General features: G+C 37.3%; 1 protein-coding gene across 2 annotated transcripts; it reads right to left on the reverse strand.

Annotated features, from left to right (window-relative positions):
* Positions 1-3,079: 3,079 nt before the first annotated feature.
* USP44 (ubiquitin specific peptidase 44) lies at positions 3,080-25,225 on the reverse strand. Of its 2 annotated transcripts, XM_019732153.2 has the most exons (6): positions 25,112-25,225; positions 15,182-16,674; positions 10,773-10,968; positions 8,594-8,702; positions 4,911-5,116; positions 3,080-3,466 (listed from the first exon to the last, which is right to left on the reverse strand). In XM_019732153.2, the coding sequence occupies exons 2-6, from the start codon at positions 16,607-16,609 to the stop codon at positions 3,273-3,275; spliced, it is 2,133 nt and encodes a 710-aa protein (XP_019587712.2). In that variant the 5' UTR covers positions 16,610-16,674; positions 25,112-25,225; the 3' UTR covers positions 3,080-3,272. The 2 variants fall into 2 exon arrangements, with proteins under 2 accessions (XP_019587712.2, XP_019587714.2); XM_019732155.2 differs by lacking the exon at positions 4,911-5,116 and having other exon boundaries at positions 25,112-25,186.
* Positions 25,226-25,998: the final 773 nt, after the last annotated feature.

Genomic DNA, 25,998 nt, shown 5'->3' on the forward strand with positions numbered 1-25,998 from the left:
CATTGGAAAGATCTAATTGAAACACAACTTAGTAGGAACATTATACCAACCTGAAACTTTAGTAAAATCTCAACATTTAGATCCTTTGTCCAGTGGTGTACATTTATCAGGAATGTATTCAGCTTGCTCAATGAACCAAAAGGACATTTAAAACCACAAAAAGAAAAAAACAAGAAAACTTCCCATGAGTAGGTCTTATTCTAGTGAGAAAAGTTAAATTGAATTATTAGACTTTTTCATTAGTGAAACAAATTCTTTAGCACTCTGCCCCTTGACTGGCTTGAATTTATAACATGGGTGGTATTTCAGGAAGTAAGGTTACAGTGACTCATTACAGCAGCTAAGTGCATACGTTGAATGTAAGATGCATACTGATTGAACTGAGCCCCACTACCAATTCTTGAACTGCTTGAATTCTATGTAAATGATTTGTTGAGAATGTTCCAACATAATTTCAAACTTGTTATGTACCCAGTTAAAGCCTTAATTTGTATGCTTTAGCACAATAAGATTTATTGCCTCTGGGATGCTGATTTGTATTTTGTTTAATGTTTTTGTCTTAGGAAGAGAAACCTGACTTCTGTATTTAGATCATTTATTATACATTAAAAAGTTGCTTTCAGCGTTAGAGCTATAAATGAATGTTATCTTGTGGGGTAAACAATCCAGTTTAGCTATATGAGCCATGTTTATTACGGTGCTAATGTTCAGTAGCTACCTTTGAATAAGTTCTCCATTTTCTGTGATGTGCAAGTGGCAGAGCTCACCAATTCATACCTGGACGCGTTACAGGGCTTGGGCCCTCCAGCTTACTCTTTTGGGGTTTTGGGTCCGTTATCATTTTGATGTGCTTTGGTGGGAGGTGTAAAGTATCTTGACTTGCAAGCCCAAGAATTTTAGAACTGCTCTATGAGTGAAGAATTTTGGAGCTTTGTAAGACCTTTTAGCAGTAGTGTTCTCACACCAATTAAGAGCTCCAAGCTCCCTTCCCAAGTAACTGTTGGGAGCAATGACATCCATCACTGCATGCCCCTGGAATGGCTGGAAGGGATATGATCTTGTAAATAGGAAAGCTGTCACTTAAGAAAAAAATTGTATTGTTTACCTACTAGCCATGTATCTCTCATTTTGTCATGTTTTTAATGATGTACATTATTGGTAACAAATTATTAGTTGGAATGTTTAACAGTAGTGCCTTTAGTAAATGAATTTACAACCAAACACATGTTGTTCTTTGTTAGATCAACTCAGCAGAATGTAGAAGTCCACATTGAGAAGTACAGTAAGAAATCTAAATTTCTGTTCCTGGTTTTAGTTTTATTTTAATAGACTTTTTTTTAGATCAGATTTAGGTTTGCAGCACAATTGAGCATAAAGTGCAGAGTTCCCATCTACCCCCCTGACCTCACACAGTCTCCCTCATAGGTTTTAGTTTTAAGGGATTACAAAAGGCTAAGCCATTTCGTTTCTTTCTCATATATTACATTGGAATAAATACTGAAACAAGCAACTATACCATTATAAACAACATAGCTTCCATGTTTGTTTTTAAAATATCCCACTAAAATCAGGTGCTAAAATGTACAGCAGTTAACCTAAGTATAAAGTAATCCTTGAAATTAAAAAAGGCCAGACTCAGGTATCTTGACCACATAAATCTTTAATGAGGTATAATTACATTAACAATTGAGGTAACAACTTGCATAGGTATTTAATAAATGAATGATTTTAAACCTTGGTCATTTAACACTCAAGCTGTATTTTTGGCATTAAATGATTGGTCTGTTCAGTGATAAATTTTCATTGCACTTCACAATCAGCTGCCCCAGATGACTTGTTCTCTGAAATTGAAGGAAAATTTGCTAATAGAGGTCCTAGTGATCATCACTAGTGTAGATGATCACTAGTGGACAACAGCATTCTACAGGATATTATCTTGCATTAAAATTTCAACCTGCAAACAAAACCACTGAAGAAAAAAAAAGATAAATGATTTTCTAGTGGTTAACACTGAGTTGAGATCTTACATACCTGATTAACAGAATTTAGTGGATTCTCCTATTTCTGAGATAAAATAAGCAGCAGGATTTTAAGGAGATCTAGTAAGATTATTAGGGAAGAGCAAAGTATACATTTTTAATAAAATTCAAATTTAGATCATTTTTTAAAATGTCAGGGCCCAGTGTGAATATCTAAGAGGCTCCTAGTATTTACATAATCCCAGCAAGATGAAGTAATCCAGGCTGTAGTTATTTAGGAAAATTAGATGCGTGATGCCCAGTTGCCAGTTCTGAACAGTTATCTTTGCCCTATGTAATTTTTTTCTCTTCAAGACTTATTCCTTTAAAAATCTCAAGAAATGATGTACAAAGCTTTAAGATCTAATGCTAAACATTAAAATGGACTCATTCAAGTTAAATTGTACAACATAATAGTTTAGTAAATTCAAATTTTTGATATGACTGCTTGATTAGAATCAGACAAACCTGTTTGCTGCTAGACAAATCAGCATTGTAAGTCTCAGCCATCATTGTTTTCATGTCCATAGTACTGAAACACTTAAACATACTATTTATAAAGCTATTTTCATTTGTATAGTTTGTGCCAAATAAAGAACAATTATTAAAACTTAAATTTTTGAAAAAAAAATGAAGTTCCTCCATTAATAAAAATAATGTCTTCGAGTCCTTCAACACCAAGTCTCAGGAACATCCATGAGTGTGATTGATGAGTAGATGATACCATGATACTTGTCTTTGAAAGTAGTTGTTTAACTTCCTTTAGGGAGCAAAGGTAACTTCAATATGCAAATGTCCTGAAAGAAATGCCTCTTCTTTTTTCTTTTTGGTAAGACTGTTAGTGAAGAAAGTGTCTCTAATTTTTAATTGAATAAGAATTTGTATAAAAAATAGTTATAAAAGATAAATAAGAAATGTATAAAATGACGCCACCTGAACTTCTTCAGTCCAAGATTGCAAATTCATGATCTGAGCCAATTAAAACATCAAAATATAAGAGAGGTAACAACAGTCTGAGGTAAACACTAAAAGCTTAAAACTCCCAACTACTTGAAAAAAAGTTTAGTTAGCTGCTGACATTGAAATACCTGTATTGATGCTAATTTTGTCCCTGTAAAAAGATTTGAAGTTAGATTCAAAATGTATAAACATAATGTGCACTGATTCGTAAATAAAAAACAATGAAGCTCAAAATTTTATGTCAACCCTTTAAAAAAGTATATATACAAATCGCAAGAAGCCCCAGTCTTTGGATCAGCTAAGGATTTCATTAGAGGTATCAGCTTCTTCATTGGGATGTAGGCTACCAGACAGTTCTGCAGGCAAGAGTTTAGAATGTCCATTCTCAGTAACTCGCTGGGTATAAAACAAGATATAAGCTTGGGCCTTGCATACTTCATCCATAGTGCACATGCTTAGCTTGGAATCATTGCAGTGTACCCAGAATCCTAGAGTGAAGCACAGAAATACACCTTGATGTTTATAAAGAAACTTTAGAAATTTCTAGTATAAATTAAAACATGGATTTACAGGCATTAGTTTCAGTGAGTTGTTTTAAATTTATTTTTCAATTATAGCTGACATACAATATTAGCTTCAGGTATACAACAGTAATTAGACATTTATATACCCTGACTAGTCTAGTACCCATCTGGTACTAGATAGTTATTACAATATTACTGACTATTCCCTATGCTGTACTTTACATCCCCTTGACTACTTTTATAATTGGGAATTTAGTACTTAATCCCTTTCACCTTTTTCACCTATCCTCCCAAACCCCCTCCCATCTGGGGGCCATTAATTTGTTCTCTGTATCTATGAGTTTGTTCCTTTGTTTTTTAGATCCCACATGTTAAGTGAAATCATATTTGTCTTTCCAACTTCTTTCACTTAGCATAATAACCTCTACCTCGATCCATGTTGTCACAAATTGCAAGATTTTCATGGCTGTGTAATACTCTGTGTGTGTGTGTGTGTGTGTGTGTGTGTGTGTGTGTGTACTACATCTTTATCCATTCATCATCTATCATTGGACAGTCAGGTTGAGTTAAACTATTTTTGAAGGGAAAATAATTGTCTAGACAATTCACTTCTTTTAATGAGAAATGTAGCTTGGGCAGTATGTTACTCTGGAATTGTCTATCTACCTTTATCCTAGAAGTAACTTGAAGTTATAGAATCTGATTAGTTCACTTGACACTATCTTTAATTCCTGGTATAATCTTACCAGTTATTGCTTTTGCTGTTTATCACACTATAAAGCAAATAGTGTACAACTAACTCCTGATAGTTTAAATTGTCTTCCTGGATTATTTGGACTTTCTGTCCACACCTCTGTTTTTTTTGTATGTGATGGGGGCCAGGAGAAATAGGAAGGAGGAGGGCGCTCATTCTTTGTTTAACAGTAGGTAGGGAAAGAAGAAATAAAATGTGAACCCTAAATCCAATCATTTTGCTACCTATGAAGGGTCCACGGAGGCAGTAAATAAAAGTGAGTTTTATATGTTAAAACCCGATGCCTATGGATCCCCCGGTTCATTAGATGCTTTGTTGATTAACAAAATTAACTGAAACCAGTAAGCAGAGGAGCTGCTCTTGCAAATGTGCCTGTAAGAAAAGACAGCACACTCTCTGACCTATAAATAATGAGACCATCCTTACTATCCTATCCCTGCAGCCCTTAGAAGTCAAAACTGCAATCCCGCAGAAAATGCCCTATTTTCTGCACAGGCCCTCAGTTTTTTATGAACAATACTTGTTTTCTTGGAAGAAAACAAGAGGTCAAGTGGCTTTGCTTCAGATGATTTAGTGGCCAATTTAGAAATCACTCAAGCCTGAACTCCAGCTTCCAAGTCCAACCCAAGATAAAATGCTTTTTCCCATCTATACCTCCTTCAGAGTTATAGCAGTAGGCAGTGTAGTGTCCTGAGCCAAATCCTTTCCCATGGTGCATTACTACAGCAGATAAGTCATAGATAAAACATTCTGGTCTGAGGGATTTCAGAGACTCCCTGCAGCAATAGGGCTCCATGTTTAAGATTTCTTCAAAGCCAACATGAATACCAATTTTCTCCCGATTATTACGTCCAGACCACCTATGAACAAACCAGGGTGCAATTATTAAGAAAATCAAGGGAAAATAACAATGTACTTACTGGTTTAGACAGTCATAATAAAATTTAAAAAAGGCCTCAGAGTATGGAATACAAAACATATATATATGTGTGTATATATGTATATATATACATATATATATATACACACACACACATACATACATACAATAAAGGATATAAATAGAAAAATATTTTCTATACTGAAGCTGGCTATAAATGGAGGAATTTAGGCTTATTTACTACATAGGTCTGGTCAGGTTTTAAAACTAAATATTTGCCTTCTGTAATTAGATGATAATATAGGAAGAATATTAACTTTTGAAAATTATGACTGTGACATTTGACCCCTTCTAACAGATAAGTTCAAGGCACCAAAGGGTTTTTAATTCTTTATTGTCTTGTCACAGCGTGAAGAGGCTATCCAGAGATTTGTTCTTGGGAGACATAAGCTGGACCTTACTTGGCCAGGTGTGGGGAAAAAGCAGAACCAAACAGGGCACCTCTCATTTTTCCCAATACTTCAGTCCTCTTCAGACTAGGAAAAAATGGGAATTGTGACCCTCTCCTGGGTGTAAGCACAACACCACTAGTATCAAAACTCAAATAATGCCCCTGCACTGTCATTTTCTCAATGTGGTGCTCATGCTTCCCCGTACTGGAGCCAACCATAGCGAGCAGTGTTTTTTGTCAGATACATAGTATGACCTGGTGTTATGGGGAGAAATAATGTAATATATGGTAGTTCTTTCAAGAGGTGATAATCCATTTAGGGTGGTGTGTGCAGAGACGAAAGACTTAGATGAAAATGATAGTACTAAAGTACTAAAACATGATTTTAAAACAAATAGCAGAGAGAGAAGGAAGAAAGGAATATAGACAGGTTATATAAAGGAAAAAAATGTGAAAATGCTTCTTGGTACAATGTAAAAAGGCATGGAGCTGAAGGTGAGACTTGCGCATTATTTATAGTATCTGCTGGACTAGCAGTCATCGCCCAATCTTTCCCCACGAAATGTATGAAAGATCCTGTAACTTTAGTAAAGATGGAAGACCAAGACATAAAAAAATGGGACCTACTTAACATGAGAAGTCACCGTCATTCTCACTGTATCTCTTTTACTTTCCCACAGAATTCAAACCTTAAAAAATTATGCAAATAAGGCAAATAAATACTTGTAAGCCTTCTAAATAGAAAAAGTTCATCCCTATTGTTGAATATCCAGTTTTTTCCTGCTAAAATACTTTAAAATAACGAAAGATAACATTTACACCAAAAATCCATAATGATTCACTTCCGAGGAGAGGGGAAAGGACTAGGGCTGGGGGGCACACAGGGAGCTTCTGAGCTGTTCGAACTATTTCATTTCTTAGGCTTCTGCAGAGAGCTCCTGTGTGCCCCTGCACAATCCCATGCTTTCTTTTGTCTTTTACACACCCTAGCTATTTTATACACTGGCAAATACAATAGTACTTTTTAAATAGATAAAGAGAAAAGAGAAAGATAAATGTGGTGGGTAAAGGCAGCATAAACTATGTCTCTGAATCAGAAATAAAGCATGAAGGGTCAAAAATGTTTTGGGCGGTTGGGCAGAAGATGGAAGAGAATAGAGTCAAATAGGTTTATATTAAGGAGAGCTTCAAATGCCAGATTAAATAGCAATTATGAAGAACAGGAGGTTCTGCAACAGTTTACAGTAAGTAGCCAATTAAGATACCAGTTTAAGTAAGAAAATTTAAATCCTTTCAATTTGAATCTCGTACGTATTCTCACCTCCCCATGCTCCCTGACCCGTGTTACCTGGTACTGGAATACAGTATGACCGTCCTAACTAACCCTCCTGTTTTCATTCCACTTGATTTTATATTCAATGGCAGGTCTCACCTGCCTTTTCACTAAACCTTTTTTTGTATACCCTTCCCTGTTCCTTCCTCCGTAGCTTTGTTCCTATTGCTCCCTTAGGCTTAAAATGCTCCTCCTTCTGTATACACCCCCATTCATTCACTTAATAGATATTTTGGGCATCTACTGTGTGCAGAGCTTGGTTCTGGGCCTTGGTTACAGGGATGAAGAAAGACAAGATCCCTCTCATTACTGAGCTGGTTCAGTGGAAGCGGGAGAGAAATAAGCACTAATTGCCAACTGTAGTTTTTGCCAGTCAGCAAAATAGAGTAATGTGATATTGAGGGTTGTTGGGTGGCACTACTTTTAAATATGATGTTCAGGGGAGTCCTCTCTAAAGCGATGACATGTGAACTGAGACGTGAATGGCATAAAGCCCCCTCTGCCATTAAAGAGGCTTTGGGAACATTTAGACATCAGCTAACCACCATATTTTGTCATGTATAATGTGCACCCACGTTTTTTCCCCAAACTTTCAGGGAAACAGCATTAGCACTACCCATGTATATGCGCATCCTTATTTTCCCTCAAAAATTTCGGCAAAACCATGCGCATTATACACGGTATAATACGGTACCTCCTCCAAGTCTCAGATAAATCAATTTGTTTATAGTTTGTGATACTTAGTATTTCTATTTCACCATTATTTCTGTGCATGCCTGACTATAAGCTTCTTGAGAAAAGGACTCTATTGTATACACCCCAAATAATATTGAACGACATCTGCCTTTAAAAGCACCCCCAGGATATTTGCTCACTATACCTAACTGAAATAACTGATAAAACTTAACAATGATTATCTCTGGCAGGTGGGACTGAGGTTTAAGAGGTACTTTTACTTTGGGCTTTAACTGCTGTAATGTTCGAAATAGTTTTAAACATATATTCCTTTAATTGTTAAAAAAAAAAAATTAAACTATGGTCTTCAATAGTTTTCAAATTATAGCACATAAAGTAACTTCTTGTTCCTTAAGAGAACAGCAGGCTCTCGGGTTAACATGGTTATTGCAGAGTATGAGACCATGTGCTTTGATGATCCAACAGGTTTGACAACTAATTCACATGCCTAAATATATGTTTCCGAAGACTAGAGTTTTTCTTTAACTGCTTTGAATTGAACTGCTGTATCTTTGTTTAAATATTTTCCAAGGAAGCAATTGAGTCAAATACTCTCAAATTATAGATTTAAAAATTTTACACCTAAAATATGCCGAACGCTATAAGCAGAAACTTAGAAAGAGAATATTACACAACTGGCCAAAATGTGAGGGGTCTGCTGATCAGCAACGCATTCTACAAGGGAAGCTAATCAGACGGTTAGTTATTGAATATGGTGCCTACTGGTCAAAGCTAGAAATAATGACAGGATTTCTTTTTGCAAAATAGAAGCAGAAGTAGATGTAAGTCATCTACTAGCCAAGTATATAGCATTGACATTTCATTCATCACATGTGAAGCACTATAAATAAGAAATGATCAAGTTAGAAGTCTATAGTTGGTAGGCTGCTGTTACTACTACTACAACTACTATTACTACTACTAGTACTACTACTAACCTGAATCGTTTGAGATGTAGTCTGAGAACCTGAGGTAGGTGGCAAATCGTAAGCTGTTTTTGAGCTTCTGTGAGTACAACTGGTTTTGTGGAAAACCTTCTACGCTTTGCTGTGATATCAAAGACAGAATGAGAATCAAATTTAAGGACACAACGTAAAGCTGAGTAAACTTTAAATTCACACATGTATTAGCACTTAAATATCTACCAGCACAGACATTGTACTGTGCTACAGGTAAAGACATGGCCTTGCCCTCAAGAAACTTATACTCACAATTAAGACACAACAACTTAGGAGTTAGTCAAGGTGGACAGATGTGTAAACAATTAAGTAAAGGACTTAATATAATCTTGCAAATAAGGCAATAGAATGATACAGTGCTATAATATTTAAAAATAGATTTGGCTATGACAAGTAGGAAAAGTTAAAACTCTCCCTAAACATACTTTAATATATACTCTTCCCAAATGCTCAATTTACAAGTTTCATGGTCACTTCATTTACTGAGGCTAACCAAGGGGCATGGGTCCTTACTGTCCAGAACACCCATCCCCACTTCCTGGGGACCCACCCCAGCCCTGGCCAAGGCCTGAGAAACCAGACTTTTACTAGCTCTGCATCGGAGGCCTCCCTCAGTGTCTCGCTTTTGCTATTTTAGCACCAGATCTTAAAAGAGTGGAACTTAGGATTCTTTTTGTTGTCCCCTCTGCTTCTCTAGAGTTCCACCCATGGATTGTGTCCTGCAGTCTCTGGCTGGGCCATTGGCTACCAAAGTTTGCTCTTGGTGTCCAGGAGCCGTCTTGCAACTTGTACACCAGCTCTGACTCCAACCATAGCAATAGCTGCTTCTCAAGTAGGAGGTGAAATCAGTCCACTATGGAACTGTTCTCTAAGCCCTCTCCACTTGCCACCGGAAGCCTTTCCTTCAAGGTCTATGCCCTGAGATCCAGGTATCCGGCTGCTGCTGAATGTCCTGGACCGACCTTTGGATCATTTCCCAGAATAGATGGTCCAAGTGTAGCTAGATAAGAGATTTCAGTTCCTTGATTTATCATTTTAAGCATTTGCCTTTAGGTATTAAAGTAACTCTTTCGGGCCTTCATTTGGTAGACCCAGCAGACATACACAAACATATTATAAAACCATATTCTGCAGTTGTTCATCATATTGTTCTAGTCCCAGATTTGGTGATAAAGCATCTCGAACCATTCACATTTATGTCCAAGAAAAAAAAATACTTCACCATACAAATATGATAAAGGTTTATTTTTTTTCTAGTCTTATAAATCTTAGGCTCCTTATAACAGAGTTCATATTAGACATCACTCAGAAAACAATGCTAGTATAAGTTGTTCCATAAAATCACCAATTGAGGTGACATTTTTTCAATGCTGGAATATCCAATGTTTCTTTTATATCACCTTAGAAGTTTAATATCTAAAGCCCTAGAATCGTTTTTTCAGATATGAAAATTAGGAAGAATACCTGAAAATAAACACTAAAATGCCATGTACACATTAATAGAAGAAATAAAGATAGAACAGATCTAATGTGTTTTTATGCACCGTTCCCCTGGAGGATAATGCTTTTCTTTCATTGAAATAATTGTTTCATCCCCCAGCGTTGGATGTCTGTGTCCACCTCTATTAGAGGGCTATCACAGTGTAACTTAATTATCTGTTTCCTCCTTTAGGTATGTGAGTACCTTGAAAGTGTCTTACCTTGATCCATAGCAACTAGAACAATGACTAGACTAACATAGAAGAGATAGTAGACGGTTTCTGAATAAATCTTGGTTTTTATAAAGTCAATCTCCATAGAAGGAATTCAGCCATATATTATTGCCATTTCTTTCAGTACCAATATGATGCTTTCCCTTTTACTATTCCTTTTGCTATTTTATTCTGCCTCACCTATTAAATTTTTTATTTTATGAGTCCTTTCCACAATTGACTACAGGATCAAAACAATTTTAATGTCATCAATAAGGCAAAACATACACAGAGTTCACAATTGCCAATTATAAAATAGAAATATCTAGCCCAGTTTCATCTGATGAACTAACAAAGAAAGTTTATTTCCATAATTGCTATTCAAGGAATTTTTTCAAGCTTCCTTTCATTTGTGTTTCTCTTTGCTAATCTTAGAAAAGCAAAGAGAATATATAGTCTCTACTTACAGTTACACTGGTCACAAACGTAGACTTTTCCTTCTAAAGGTTCTGTTTCTGTGAATTTGGCCAACATTTCAGTAACTAGACATGGCTGGGAAGCAGTATCTTTTCCACTGCATTGGTATCTTTCTGGAAATTCCAATGACAAGTCCCAGAAAGACTCTATGGTATTCGATTTGTTGTCACATGCAAGACATGTAACCTGCAAATAAAAATATTAGTTTCTCAGATTACAATCCTTCTATCAAAACATTTACTCCTTTCACTAGAAATCATTGCCGATAAAAAAAGCTTTTCTTCTGAAAATGCACTATCAGAATTCTGAATAATCTGTTTTTTATTTTCAGGGAGTTTTTTAATTATAATTTTCCTTCCAAAAGATTGCCATTAAACCCATTATGCATCGGTGGGCTTTAACTACTAGGCATTCAAAAAGTTCCAAAGGCATTAGTCAAATTTTAATTTAAGTAAAAAACCAAACTATGGGCTCATTTAATCAAATATACATTATGTCTGTGTATATATGTATATATGATATTTATGTGCATTTAATTTAATGTGTTTAGATAATTAGACTTGATGTTCTTTGCCCTTTTTCTTTTCTTTTATGAATTCTCTCCCCAAATTCTTATAACTTCTTAACCATGACACACATAAAATACTATTAGTATATTTTTATAGACAGTATATTACTCTATATACAGATTTTGAAGCCCTACCAACTGATAATTTCAAAAGACAACACATATGACAAATAATGATGTCATACTCCCACTTAAAGCAAACATCACTATATTAAAATCCTCATAAACATATAGGAACCACAAAGAATATGAGGCAGCTCTAACAATTTACATAGGAAATACATAGGAAATACAGTAACTGGAAAGGAAAAGAATAACATCAGTGAAGAATTCAGCAGGATTTAATGTCAACAAACACTGCAAATAATTGAAGACAGGCTTTATAGACCTAATAATCCACACAATATGAAATACAGTTGACACTTGAACAATGCGTATTACTTTTGACTACACAAAAACTTAACTCTTAACACATTGTTTGTGGGAAACGAGTAAACTCATCATATCGCCTCTAGTTGGAACTGGAAAAATTTTGTAAAGTAAATAAATAGAGACCTCTTTTTAAACTAAAACACTGAAAGTTTCATAGAAAAATATCAAATAGATCGAAAGATATGAATATTTTACGGAAAGTCTAATTTTGGCGAGAAAATGTCAAAAAAGCCCCGCGTTAGGACGCGATTTGGTGGGAAAATGCCCGCATACAATTAATAGCCTACTGTTGACCAGAAGCATTACTGATAATATAAAGTTGATTAACAGATATTTTGTATGTGTGTTATATACTGTATTCTTATAGTACAGAAAGCTTGAAAAAAGAAAGTGTCATTAAGAAAAATCATAATGAAGAGAAAATACATTTACAGTATTTATTGAAAAAAATCCCCATATAAGTGGACCTGTGTAGTTCAAACCTGTGTTGTTCAAGACTCAACTGTGTTACTAAGTTCTTTCATATAAGCTACATTCCTGGAACACGCAACAAAATAAAGAGCCAGTTGTAATGTAGATTTTAGATTTAAAAAACTGACACAGGGCCGGCCCGGTGGCTCAGGCAGTTAGAGCTCCATGCTCCTAACTCTGAAGGCTGCCGGTTCGATTCCCACATGGGCCAGTGGGCTCTCAACCACAAGGTTGCCAGTTTGATTCCTTGAGTCCCACAAGGGATGGTGGGCAGCGCCCCCTGCAACTAAGATTGAACAGGGCACCTTGACCTGAGCTGCCACTGAGCTCCCGGATGGCTCAGTTGGTTGGAGTGCGTCCTCTCAACCACAAGGTTGCCGGTTTAACTCCCGCAAGGGATGGTGGGCTGTGCCCCCTGCAACTAGAAAAGGCAACTGGATCTGGAGCTGAGTTGTGCCCTCCACAACTAAGACTGAAAGGACAACAACTTGAAGCTGAACGGCACCCTCCACAACTAAGATGGAAAGGACAACAACTTGACTTGGAAAAAAGGCCTGGAAGTACACACTGTTCCCCAATAAAAGTCCTGTTCCCCTTCCCCAATAAAATCTTTTTAAAAAATAAATAATAAATAAAATTTAAAAAATTAAAAAATAATAATAAAAAATTGACACAAAGAAAATAATACTCCTGGCATTTAGTCTGGGGACTCACTAGGGCCAAGGTTTGTCCTTTTAAGAAGTTTCTGGAATTAAAAAAAACAAAAATAACCATTTCAACAACTAACCATCTCAATCTCCTGAGATGACCGGTAAGCCTAAGAATTTATTACATGTTTAAAGGGACGAGAGCAAAAACCCAGCAAAACAATTTTTATTAATTTCAGAATTCATCCATAAAAGAAAAAATAAGAACATACGTACTCTCACATTATTTGAAATATAAAATGGTAACTTTCTGGAAAGAAATATGTAATTAAGTATCAAAAGTCCTACCCTTCACAAAGTAATTAATTCTACTTCTAGGACTCTGTCTTAAGGAAATCATTAGGAGAAATATATTAATTGACCAGGAAATTACAATAATGGAAAAACTGGAAATAGATTACAAGTCAACAATGGGGGAATGGTTAAATAAACTGTGGTATATACATATGATGGACATTGAAATGGTGTGAAAAGAATTGTCAAAAATTTTAATTACTGGGCCGGCCCGGTTTGCGCAGGCGTTTAGAGCTCCATGCTCCTAACTCCAAAGGCTGCCGATTGGATTCCCACCTGGGCCAGTGGGCTCTCAACCACAAGGTTGCCAGTTCAACTCCTGGAGTCCCGGAAGGGATGGTGGGCTCCGCCCCCTGCAACTAAGATTGAATATGGCACCTTGAGCTGAGCTGCCTCCCAGATGGCTCAGTTGGTTGGAGCGCGTCCTCTCAACTACAAGATTGCCGGTTCGACTCCCACAAGGGATGTGGGCTGTGCCCCCTGCAACTAGAAAACGGCAACTGGACCTGGAGCTGAGCTGCGCCCTCCACAACTAAGAATGAAAAGACAACAACTTGAAGCTGAACGGCACACTCCTCAACTAAGATTAAAAGGACAACAACTTGACTTGGAGAAAAATAAAAGGCCTGTAAGTACACACTGTTCCCCAATAAAGTCCTGTTCCCCTTCCCCAATAAAATCTTAAGAAAAGTCCAGATTTAAAAAAAAAAATAAAAGAAGGTATCTGTTATCTTTAAAAAAAAAAATTTAATTACTGAAAAATCTTTACATTAAATGAAAAAAATGAAGAAAGCAGGTAATATTCAACATGACAACACAATTAGAAAAAAAAAGCACAAATGTGCAGAAGAAAAAAACTAGAATGTACTAAAATATTAATCGTTTTTTGTGTGGGTTGTGGGGTTAGAAGATACTTTTTTTCTTCTGCATAGATTTACTGTATCATATAGGTTTTTTATGACTATATATATTACTTTTATTTATAATAGTTTATTTTACGCTCGTGCATAAAAAGTTAGAAATGACAGAGAAAGATGGTGGAAAAATAAAATTGCGTGCAACACAAGAAGCACAACTCTTATCTGGTAATCAGCACATGTAGAATCTTTACATTTCTGAAACAGTAAGTGAAATAAACTTGACAGATATTCCCAAAAAAATTACGTTTGAAATATTTAAACTGCATTCCAGAACAGTATGCTATAAAAACAAAAAGTGGTATCATTACCATGAAAGTTGAACTGAGAAACAGGCAGGTATGCAGGAGAAGAAAATGACCTAGCCCAATTGCCTTAGTTAAAAACCATTTTTTTTTAAAGTTCTATGCTATGGAAAAATAGAGAAGCTTATGTCTAGTAATAGTCTATTAACAAGTCTACTCATTATAGAGAATCATTAATTAGATGGAAGATTCTGTTTTTATGATTCCTTTTCACAAGGGAAATTTTTTACAGCTAGAATCCATTTAAGATTATTCTAGATAAAATCACATTATTTACCTTAAAATTTCCCTACCTACTTGTTAAAGCTTTCAGACCTTACTCCTTGGTCCCTAAAATGACTCAAGTGTGCACCAAATCCATTCCCAGTACATCAGCATCTTCTAATCTATTCCCTATGGGATTGAACCCTCCTCTTCTCAGTCTCTCAGAGAATGAATGTAGTATTTTTAATCTAAGAAACTCTATTTCTTAATTCCCTCTTCCCACAAAAAAACTTTGATACTGTGGACATAAAACTACTTATAATGATTTATGAAGGAAACTGTAAATAAGTGAGCTGACTTCATACATATTTGTAAGTGATAGATTTTTGACCTGAAAACAGTACTGGTTTTAATACACTAGATATACAGAGAATACGCATTTTTTAGGTTTCACTTTATGAATCCCACACAATAAAAATGATTATTTTAGAAAATCCATACCTGACTAATAAGTTGTCCATGAAAAATGTTATTCACAACATTCAGAACCTGTTTGATAAGTTTCCTTTGGGAAGTGGGGATAAGAGCTGGTGACCTGGTGCCAGTTGTCTCTAGTTCATGTTGTATTTTATCCAAAAGTTCACAAAGAAATTCCTGAGCATCTTGCTGGGCATAACCACGAAAAGCAGGAATGAGTCTCCACACTGAGTGTAGCATGGCAAATGGTGAGACCAAGGCCCACTTTCCAGACCACATGACTTGGAACAAAGTATGCAGTTCATGACAGAGAGAAATGTATTGTGAACTTGACTCCCTTAGCTGAATAAGTTCCATCTTTCTACTCTTTGATGCTCCACCACTTACTCTGGATGATAAACTTGCATGTCTAGAGCGAATACAGCCTGTATCTTTCTCTTGGCATTCATTCATTTGATATATTGTGTCTGTGACTGGTGGATGCTTATAAGATGATCTTGTCTTATCACTAGCTGTCACAGCCATCCATCGGTTCAGATCAAGTTTTAAGAAACATTGTCGAAAAATAAGTAAATGACTCAACACTTGAAGAACAGAATTCATATAGCAAGTGTTTCCCAAATTTCTCAATCCTGTTACACCAGGAGTTACTATTGACCTCCGTTTAACTGAGGAGTCACTGGATTTTTTTAATTTTACATCTTCTGAGGTAGATACCACATTATCTTTTTTTGCTGGTGATGCTGGGGTTTGTAGTGGTTCTTGAACAGGAACTATTTCTATGGTGGTGGACTGAGCTAGACCTTGCAAACGTAAACTCTTTCTTGGAGGCATAGTTTCTAATTCTGCTTTAACTTGATGCTCTAATTCTTGCTGTCTTTTCTTCACTTCTTTTTTTTCTGTTTTTTCCTGAAATTGTTCTTTTTGCCTTTTTCTTCCAATGGGTGATTGTTCAAACCAAATTCGAAAGATTTTACCCATTAGGATCCTTCTCCTGTGCCAAAGAGCAGTATACATTTGATCTTCATTTTGAAGCAGAGATTGGGCACCATCATGTAAGAAACAAGAATCATCACTTATCCCTATAGACCGTAAAATCCTTCCACTACGAGTGGTGCAGTGATAATTTTGACTTTTGATTGCATTTAAGGTACTTCGTAGTAACTTCAGGTCTCCAGTCACATTATCATTAAGAACATAATCATCACAAAAGTAACAAAAAACGTACATCTCATTCACCTCTAATGCAACAGGATGACTGCTTTCTTGAAAGTGCTTGAGTGCATGTTCTTCAATATATCTTCCACAGGCAACATGGGAACAGCTAAGGCAAGCCCAAATCGACTCAGTTGTATTACAGTCCACACAATGCCATTTCTGAGGGCTGAAGATGGAATGGTCTTGAGCAAGCAGCAACTGCCCAATGTGTTTGCACTTATCCATTGTTAACATTTATTTAGTCTAGCTGAGAAACACATGATCCAAAAGTCTCTGTTCACACTTGAAATATCTGAAAACTAAGCAGAACAATGCCAATTTTAATAAAATAAAAACAAAAGGCCAATGTTTTTCTTTTTTACAAGGTATTTTTCCAAGAATAATTTTATAAATTTACTCCCTCTGCTCTCAATTTCTGGGCTGCCTGTCATAATACCATAGGCAGTTCTCACATTTCTCTTGCTCTAGACTTCTCTAATCTCTCACCCATCTTAACTCTGAAAGAACATATACTCTTCACTTTACTTTCTGAAGGGGGTTCCCTTGAAAAATGTTTTAAGTTTTCTGCTACCATCTATTGGTGAATAATGGGTAGTGACCACTTTTCACTGAACTAGAATAAGATACATCCTTTTTACCCAATAGTCTGAAGGCAGTTTAAGATTGGGGCTAGCAATGCCAAATTATATCTCCCATAATATCTACATTCTGAGAGCCCTATGTGGAGTTACTATAGCATAATCATAGTTAAAAGCACAGGTTTTGAAGCAAAAAAAACCTTTGGTTTGAATTCTACCTCTGCTACATCATTATATATCTGATTTGAGCAAATAGCTTAACTTCTCTAAACTTCATCTATAAAACAAGGAAAATCATACCAAGTTCAAAAAGGAGGAGAATTGAGATAAAATACAAGTATTGATCTGACACATAGTAAATGCTCAATAAATGGTAGCTATCGTGAATAAAACTTAATATTCTCTTCTATTTATTCAAATAAATTAAATATTCCACTTAATTACCATTTTATTTTTTTAATTACTATTTTAAATTTGGCTTTCCATTAGTAAATCAATAATGACCTTTAATTCATGATTCTATAACATACTCTGATTTGATACACTTGACGGTTTGCCTTAGGAAGATAGAAAAACAGAAGGGGAGAATGCTTTTGTGTTTGAATAGACTCACAGGAATGTGCAAGGATGTGTAAGCAAATAAAGAAAAAAGAGGAAGAATATTAAGTGGATTGCCATATAATGAACTTTCACATTCTGGCAGGCCTAAGCATTTTCTGAAATTGTAAGCTTATTCTAAAACACATACACATACATACACACACACAGCCAACATAATAAAACAAAACAAACAAAAACCTATGTGATTTTGACCCCGAAACTTGTTCCTTTAACAGGTGAAATCAGGAACACTTCTGCTACAAATCCTAAAAATCGTGACCCAAAATCTAGTTAAAAAGTAGGGATCACAAAAACATTTCCTTCCTTGATTTAACACAAATTGAACACAAATTTCAGGTCACAGGTGGGGACCTACTTACAGAACACTTGGAACACTGTATGTAGTATGAGCCATGCTTTAATTTTTTTAGGGCAGCAAAGACATGAATTTTGATGGTACTTCCAGGTGCTACCTCCAAGACTGTAAGAAAACTGCAAAGGTAGAGCTAATTTTTGGTTCCTTTCCACCTGTTTTTTGTAAAATCTCCTAGCAATCAGAGAGTCTGCACCTGCTCGCATTTCTTAACTTGTAGACACAGGGTATCCTGAATATGGACTTAAGACTGACCAGTCACAACACTCACATGTGCACACATTTCATACACACATTTTAAGTTTCCTTTTCTTTCCTCAAAATTTCCTGAGGTCAAATATAATATTTTATTAGCACTCCTAACACTCAACAGTAGTTGCTAATGGCAAAATTAAGACATCTGTGATTATTATGTTCCATTATCCTAAATCTTTCCAGATACTTTCCACACCAATCCTCCAGGAAAAATGGTTGACTCTACCTTCAAAATATATCTAGAATATGACTACTTATTACCTCTACTACCACAACCCTGGTCCAAGCCACAGCAGAGTCTAACTTGAAGTACTGCAATAAGGCTCCTACATCGTCTCCCAGCTTGGATCCTTGTTACCACCAAATGTTTGCTTGCCACACAGCAGCAGCGCACTCTGCCTTTAGACTCAGACAACCAGGGCCCAGACCTGACACTTTAGGGGGCCTCTGCTCTGGCCCTGTCCCATTATGGGGAGTCAGCAGAGTCAAGGGTATGTGACCACCTGGAAACTGCACATATCCCCAATGCCTGTTTCACTGGTACCTAGTGCCTGGTTCCTGGGACCCACTCACTGGTACCTGGGACCTGTAGAATTCCCTGCCCCAATCATCCCCAAGCCTGCTTCCAGGGCCTATGGGTAATAAAAAGCCACTAAGAATTCTGCAGAGGAAGATGACATGATCAGATATGTAGGTTGCAAAAGGATCTGAATTGCAGGTCTGGAGGAGGGATGGGTGATTAAAAGAGATGGGTGATTAACATCTACTACTCCAGATGTTATAAGGAAATTAAAGTTGTAGAAGTATTGAAGCAAAGATGGTAGCAGAGGTAGGTCAGTGCTAAACAAACATTGGTTGAAAGAATGGATTCAATATGGAGATTAAGAGAAGAATCTAGGGTTCTCTTCTATTTACTCTTATTTTAAAAGGATCTTATAAAAAACAGATAATTTAGTTAAACAATTGTTTCTGGCAAGTCACTGACAATAATGACTCAAATGCTTGAAAAGATGAAGAGGGTAATGCTGTTTCTTTATACTCAAGGAAAATTATTTCATTCTAAAATTTTAAAGAGGTTGAGTTGACACCTTGTACAACATTCAGAAAAGGTGGCTCAAATTTTTAAAAACCTAGAAAAAAAAATATATATATCACACACACACACACACACACACACACACACGCACACACACACATATATACATATAGGGTGCCAAAAAATGTATACACATTTTAAGAAAGGAAACAACTGTATTAAAATTGTAATATTCAATATATCCGGATATATGAATCAATCAGAATGATAAATCAGAATTCAATATACCAACAGAAGATGAATACAAGTCATGTGTATACATTTTTTGGCACCCCCTAGTATATATATCCTGGGGTTATCTCTGGGTCATGGGACTGCAGATTATTTTAATTAATCCATATTTTAATGAACATGTTACTTGTATAATAAGTTTTAAGTAGGAATAATGTTACGTATACGAGTATGCTAAATTACACACCAGCTTATTCACTCTTTTCTCCTCCATATTCTGCAAATAAATTCCATTGGTTACAAGGAATTTGTCTATTTCATTGTATTTGTTACTAAAAAAACTATTTAGATGATGGCAAAGTCCCTGACCTTCACCAGGAAGTGGCCTATAATTGAATAGCATGATTCCATTTGATGCAAAATTGTGAATAGAGTGAAATGTTGATCAGATGCTAGCAGGGGCATGATATCACAGCAAATGGTTGGAGAGCACACTCTGTAATCCAAATGCCTGAGTTAACACTTGGCTAAACTTACTATATGACCTAGACAAATTATTTATGCTCCACATACCACAGTTTTCTTATCTGTAAAATAACACCAATAGGGTTGTTGACAGACTTATTAGAGAAATTTATATTTGCAAATCATTTAGAACAATTCCTGGCACTAAATAATATGGCCCTCAGTACATCTTAGCTTCCAATAATAATAACAATAATAATAATAATAATTCCTTATAGTTTCATCACTTTTATTCAGAGGTTCCTTCTTCTCAGCCAAATGTGTACTAAGCCCAACTAAGGTGCTAACTGATAATTAAGATGTTAGCTGAGAACTAAGGTCTGACCTCTCCCAGGGGTATTTGCATTTTAAAAGGGGATCGCTCAAAGATAAAAATCTTTTTAAAAATCCAAAGTACCAGAGGGTAATGGGGGAGGAGGGTTCTAGAAGAGGGTAAACGGGGTCTAATATATGGTGATGGAAAGAGAACTGACTCTGGGTGGTGAACACACAATGTGAGATATAGATAACGTATTACAGAATTGTACACCTGAAATCTATGTAACTTTACTAACAATTGTCACCTCAATAAACTTTAATAAAAGACAAAAAAGAATAAAATGATGGAAAAAATGAAAAAAAAATCCAAGTAAAACCAGAATGGTGGAATGACAGATCATGAGATTAATATTTTAGAGTAGGGGGCCTATCTACCCTGTCTGCTTATGAAAGAAACCAGTAGGAGATGGATGACCAAGGGAAGGGCAGGGAGGAAAGCAGGAGCTAGAGAGCCAGGCTGCTAGCACCAGAGATCTCCAGTTTGCTCTGCTGCTTGGAGCCAAAGCTCAGAGACAGTTACTAGGGTATCCCCAAAGGGGCCTCATCACTCAAACATGTAAAAGCTTGGAAAAAAGAAAGGGGGATGGGAGTATTTTCTTGACACTTCCTATTTTCCTCTACCGGGTTCAGGGCACTTCTTTTCATTTGCTAATCCAATGCCAAGAAACTATGTATGGATTAAGTCTGGCTCCAGCAGACTGGATATGTGATTTAGGGCAGTATATTCATTTTAAAGAGCTAACAAAACATTTTTGTATCCCTCACATAGATTCTGATAAAATATTACCTGTACTAATACACAATATCAACATAAAAATAGTCGAGATAAAAGTATATAAAAGTTTTGAATAAAATCTGTATATAAAGATTAAAATTATACTATCATTTTCTCATATATTTAAAAAATGTCTCACACTTGAAATTAATACTAGCTATGAAAGGACTTTTTTAAACCAAGTATGCTAATTTTTATTTTAAAGACACATAGATTTATAAATATTTTGAAAGCTTTTTGTCATTCTTCACTGCTTAAAGACAATAAAAATTTTAATTTGTCTAAAAAACAAAACGAAACCCATTCAAGCTATTCAAACTTTTCATGCTATGTAACTGAGCAAAAATTTCCCTTCAGGAAATTTCTAAAGTTTAAAAGTAACTGTATTGGACTTATTGAAAGCTAATTATTACATATAGAGTTAGCATATTATTAAAGCAATTTTAAATAGAAAGCTAAGGGGTGGCCTGTTAGCTCAGTTGATTAGAGTGTGGTGCTGATGGCACCAAGGTTGCCAGTTTGATCCCCGCGTGGGCCACTGTGAGCTGCACCCTCCCTACAAAAAAAAGAAGAAAGCTAAAATGAATGGAAGAGAAGGAAAACGGAAGAGCTAATCAGATATGGTATCTTTAGTCAAAGGTTTACATCGCACAAAAAAATCAAGTGAGAATACAGGTAAAAGATTTAACCTGTTAAAGTTCAACAGCACAAAATTGCTTTTATTTACCACCCAGTGAGGATTTTCTGAAAATTTCTTTTACTCATTGCAACATACAATCTAGGCTTTAAGCATGTACAATACCTTTCTCATCCATATTAATGACTTTTCAAACCTCTTGTCATAATGAACTCATCCTACCAGCAGCAGTTCAATAATCAGATCTAGATAGCTACCAAGTCTTTATCCTTAACCCTATCCTTTCTGAACCACTCTCAGACACACCACAAACTCAGCATACCTATACATCTTGCCTTCACAGACTAACTTCTTTTCTAATATTCTCTTATTAAAGGTACTGTATTATCATTCAAGAATGAACAAATTATTGAACGAATGAACACAATAGGCTCTCAAACTCTCCCTGCTCCCTCTTAGGTATGCTATTATGCCTATTATGTGCTTTGGTACCTCTCCTTGTCAATCATGATGTATTTCCTTTCCTTTATCCCTAGAAAGGCCGCAGTTATTCTTTCTTTCTCCAGAGATCCAGACTCTATAATTACCCTGATCTCCCTTGAAACTCCTCATTAAACAATAAAGGATACCCTTTTTCCTTAGGCCTTCTTCATCTCTCTAACATGCCTCTCCTGAAGCACAGATTGAATCTAGTTGATGAGGTTCTAAGAAAAAGCCCCTGGAAAACAAGTTCTGCCACCAGATTATTTGAATTTCTCACCCATCACTACTTATATTTCATTCATGGACAATATTTATTATTAGTGTCACACCATCATACTTACACATCAAGCTACTGCAGCTAACTTCATAACAATGGGAAAAACATTTACACAGAGATCGAACATCCTATGATGGGTCTGGTAAATTGAGTTCAATATTTCATATGTGTAAAATGCCTAGACCCTCTATCATTCTAATACACCCATGACTTGGCCTTCATAATAAAGTTTTTATAACGTCTGAAAGTGCTGTGAAAAATCACTTGTATTTCTTACAATTATCTTAATCTTTGCCAGAAAGCCAGTATTTGTAGAATCCTCCTGTATTTCAGTTATTTGTCACCTATTTAGGCTGGGACTAATGGCAAAACTGTCCCCCATTATTGAATCCAGAGAATGATTGGGCACACATTTCTCATCCCGATTACACTCCTAAACCAGTGGCTCCAGCCCCTCTTTAATCTCCCTCAATCAGACAACTCCATTAGAATCTGGAAACCACACTCTGCCTAACATTGTATGAAGGAGAAAAACTTCAAAGCTCGTTTTTCTGCTACCAAGAAGCCAAAATGTTGTCTTTCTCTGTACCCCTCTCTGTACCATTCAAAAGCCCAATTCAACTAACATGGATAAGGGTTTTCTTCCATGTCAAGCAGTTAGTTAGGTGCTAGGGATACAAATAAATTACAATCAGACTTTATCCAAAAAAACAACACAATGAGCAGAAAATTCTGTTGAATCTTACTTAATATAATTCAAGTGTGTAGAGGAAAGTTGGTAGAGGGTATATATATATGAAAGCTTATCCCTTTCCTTTTGTAGTACAAGAAAATTCTGTGAAAAAGTTGATAAAGACAATTAGGTAGGAACAACATATTTCAAATATTAACCCAAATCTTCAACAGATTTTCCAGTTTAAATATTCCAAAAAGTGTATCACTGCATATTATGCTAAACACGGATTCATGTCACTTGTTAAAAAAATCTGCAACAATTATTATTTTGGATGAAAAAAATGCACCATCAAAACAGCCAAAACATTTCAACTTTCTATGATGTATGCATTGAACTATTTGTTCAATATCAGAATATTTCTAAATTGTAACATGGAATAGTCTACAATGATAAATACTGGATTGAAAAATCTGCCATCCAGTGCAAAATTAATGACTTAGTACAGAAAAAGCTGGAGAAATCAAAGTGGTGGGGGAGAGAAGCTACATGAGCCAAATGTCTTGAAATCTCTTTCAAACTCCAAAGTGCTAAATTAAGAACAAAAAGATCAGGGTGCCAAAATACAAAGTTTTCTTATCTTTCAGGACAACTAAATCTCACTGATTATTAAACATTCTATAACTATGTTCATAACTCATGTTTGGCTTTCCGAATTTGATCACAGTGAACAGCCAATTATTTTTCCTTGTTTACACCGAATGCTGGTTTTAAGGACATCTCAAAATGGAATTCCAGGCCGTGTTACTACCCCACAGGCAGCTATTTAACAGATAATAAGGTTTTCAAGTGCAGACCTCAAAAGTCGTATTTCCATGCTAATTTCACATCCCTGTTACTTGCAAGATATGACAATTAAGGTTTAAAAGTGGGGAGTAAGGGAGGCTTGAGGATAAAGGGATTTTACCAAAACGCTAAATTGTATTTTTACTTGCAGAATTAAAACTGCAAATTAATCCACTTAGCAGAATTTACAACAGTTCCAATTTGCAGTTAAAACAATTATCTCGTTTCACTTTCTTTTTAGGGGTGGGGATGGAGGCGGATCCTACCATCTCTTAAACTTGAGCGATCGCTTTTCTTTTTCACTTCTCCCGCTGACAGGTTTCTTAGGCGCCCCCCCCCACCCCACCCCCGCCCAATGACTTTAACCTATTAGCATTCCTTCCCCAAAGACCAGCGGGAATGGTTTAGGAAGCTGGTCTTCAAAAATCCTAAGTATCTCTAAGTGTCAGCAGGTGCTGGCAGCACTGGGACCTAAACGAAAGAGGGAAGGCAAGTCATTCCCTCCAAACGGAGGACTAGAACCGCCCTTCCAAAGCATCCCACGGACTTGGAGCATCATTTTTGTCGGCACTCAACCCGGGGTAGGATGCGGTTTTATTTCGGCAGGGCCAGCGCTGCAAGCGCCCAGCCAGCATCAGATTCTCGATCACGTCTCCTCAACGGTCCGGAGCCCGAGTCAGGGCACAATCCCCCCTCCGCATCCTCTCAAGTCCCCCACTTTCGCCCCTTCTCCTCCCAACTCGTACCCCTCCAGCCCAGCGCTGAGTGGCTACGAGGTACTTCTAGCCACAGAGGAGGCAGCTCCTCGCAGCATCTCCGGGCTCTCATGAGGTGGCCGGCCACCAGAACACTGGCCAGGACACGTCGTATGACCCACCGAAACTTCCTACGGGCGCCAATTCTAAATTCGCCGGACCCGCCGCCTCCTCGGCGAGCCCCTGGGCTCGCTCCCCGTGGTGGGTCTGCAGCCCCCTCTCCCTCCCTCAGACCCCTGCCCTGCCAGCTGCGCGGCGGGAAAACACCGCCAGGTGCATCCCGGCCCGGAGGGCTCCCGTCGGACCTCCACTCCCGCAGGGAGCCTCGCTCCGCCAACCGCCACGGCCGCGCGCGCCCCCTCTTGCACACTCACCAGCCAGAGCCGCAGCGGCCATCTTAGCGCTCGCCCCCGGGACACCCATAGCCACACCACCCCCGGTTCGGTAGCGGCGGCGGCCGATTCAGGCCGCTACGTCAGCGGTGACGCGGCGGCCGGCCCGCCCCCTCGCGTCCGGAGTGCGGGTGTGGGGGTAGGAGCGCCGGGCCCTCTGCCCCGCGAGTGCGGGCGCGCCGATGGGACCCGGCGCCGGGCTTCCACTTGGCGTCAGGCACGGACTTTTCCTAGCGCCCCTGGCTCTGCGCAGGCTGCAGAAGCTTCCTCCTCGGGCGGCTTCGCACCTGTTGTGACCGCCGGGGCCTACGAGCTGATAAGATGCAGAATATTCCACAGCCGTCGTCACTCCTTCAGACTAACTCCGTCAGTGTCGACTTGTCTGGCAGAAACGCGGGCCAATTCCGTTATCTTCAAACCCTGTCCAAATTAACTGGCGTAGACATTTTTTTCAAGAAAAAACGTTTCCATCCTGAAGAGGTACCTTGGGTACCTTCTCAAGTGGTGTTGACTTTGAGTTTGACTTCCTCAGACAGCAGTATGGCGAGTAATGTCCCTGCATGTGAAGCTTTTTGAGAAATAAGATTTAAGGGACACGGAAAGGTACCGCTGTCCAAAATCGCTTACCTGAAATTGCCAACTTAAGACGATGAAGTAGTTTCCGAAAAGAAATGAAGGGACTGAAGGAGAAAAATCTAGAGAAAAGTCAAGCCTTTAGATACAAGATTAATACATTCATATTTATTGAACTTTGCGCTGAGCTCGAAGCCAGTTCTACCTCCGCTACTCTGTGTAGAATATTGAAAATGAAGAGACATTATTTTCCTAAGGGGAGCTTGAAGAAGCAGCAGACACACGTGCAAAGGTAA

Source organism: Rhinolophus sinicus, linkage group LG02 (assembly GCF_036562045.2).
Source record: "Rhinolophus sinicus isolate RSC01 linkage group LG02, ASM3656204v1, whole genome shotgun sequence".
Classification (NCBI taxonomy): Eukaryota; Metazoa; Chordata; class Mammalia; order Chiroptera; family Rhinolophidae; genus Rhinolophus; species Rhinolophus sinicus.

Coding starts and splice junctions, on each gene's coding strand:
- USP44 (XM_019732153.2), bottom strand. CDS start 16,609: ATGTTAACAATGGATAAGTGCAAACACATTGGGCAGTTGCTGCTTGCT. Junction 10,969..15,181: donor ATGGACAACTTATTAGTCAG/GTATGGATTTTC, acceptor TTTTATTTGCAG/GTTACATGTCTTGCATGTGA. Junction 8,703..10,772: donor CGTTTGTGACCAGTGTAACT/GTAAGTAGAGAC, acceptor TTGATATCACAG/CAAAGCGTAGAAGGTTTTCC.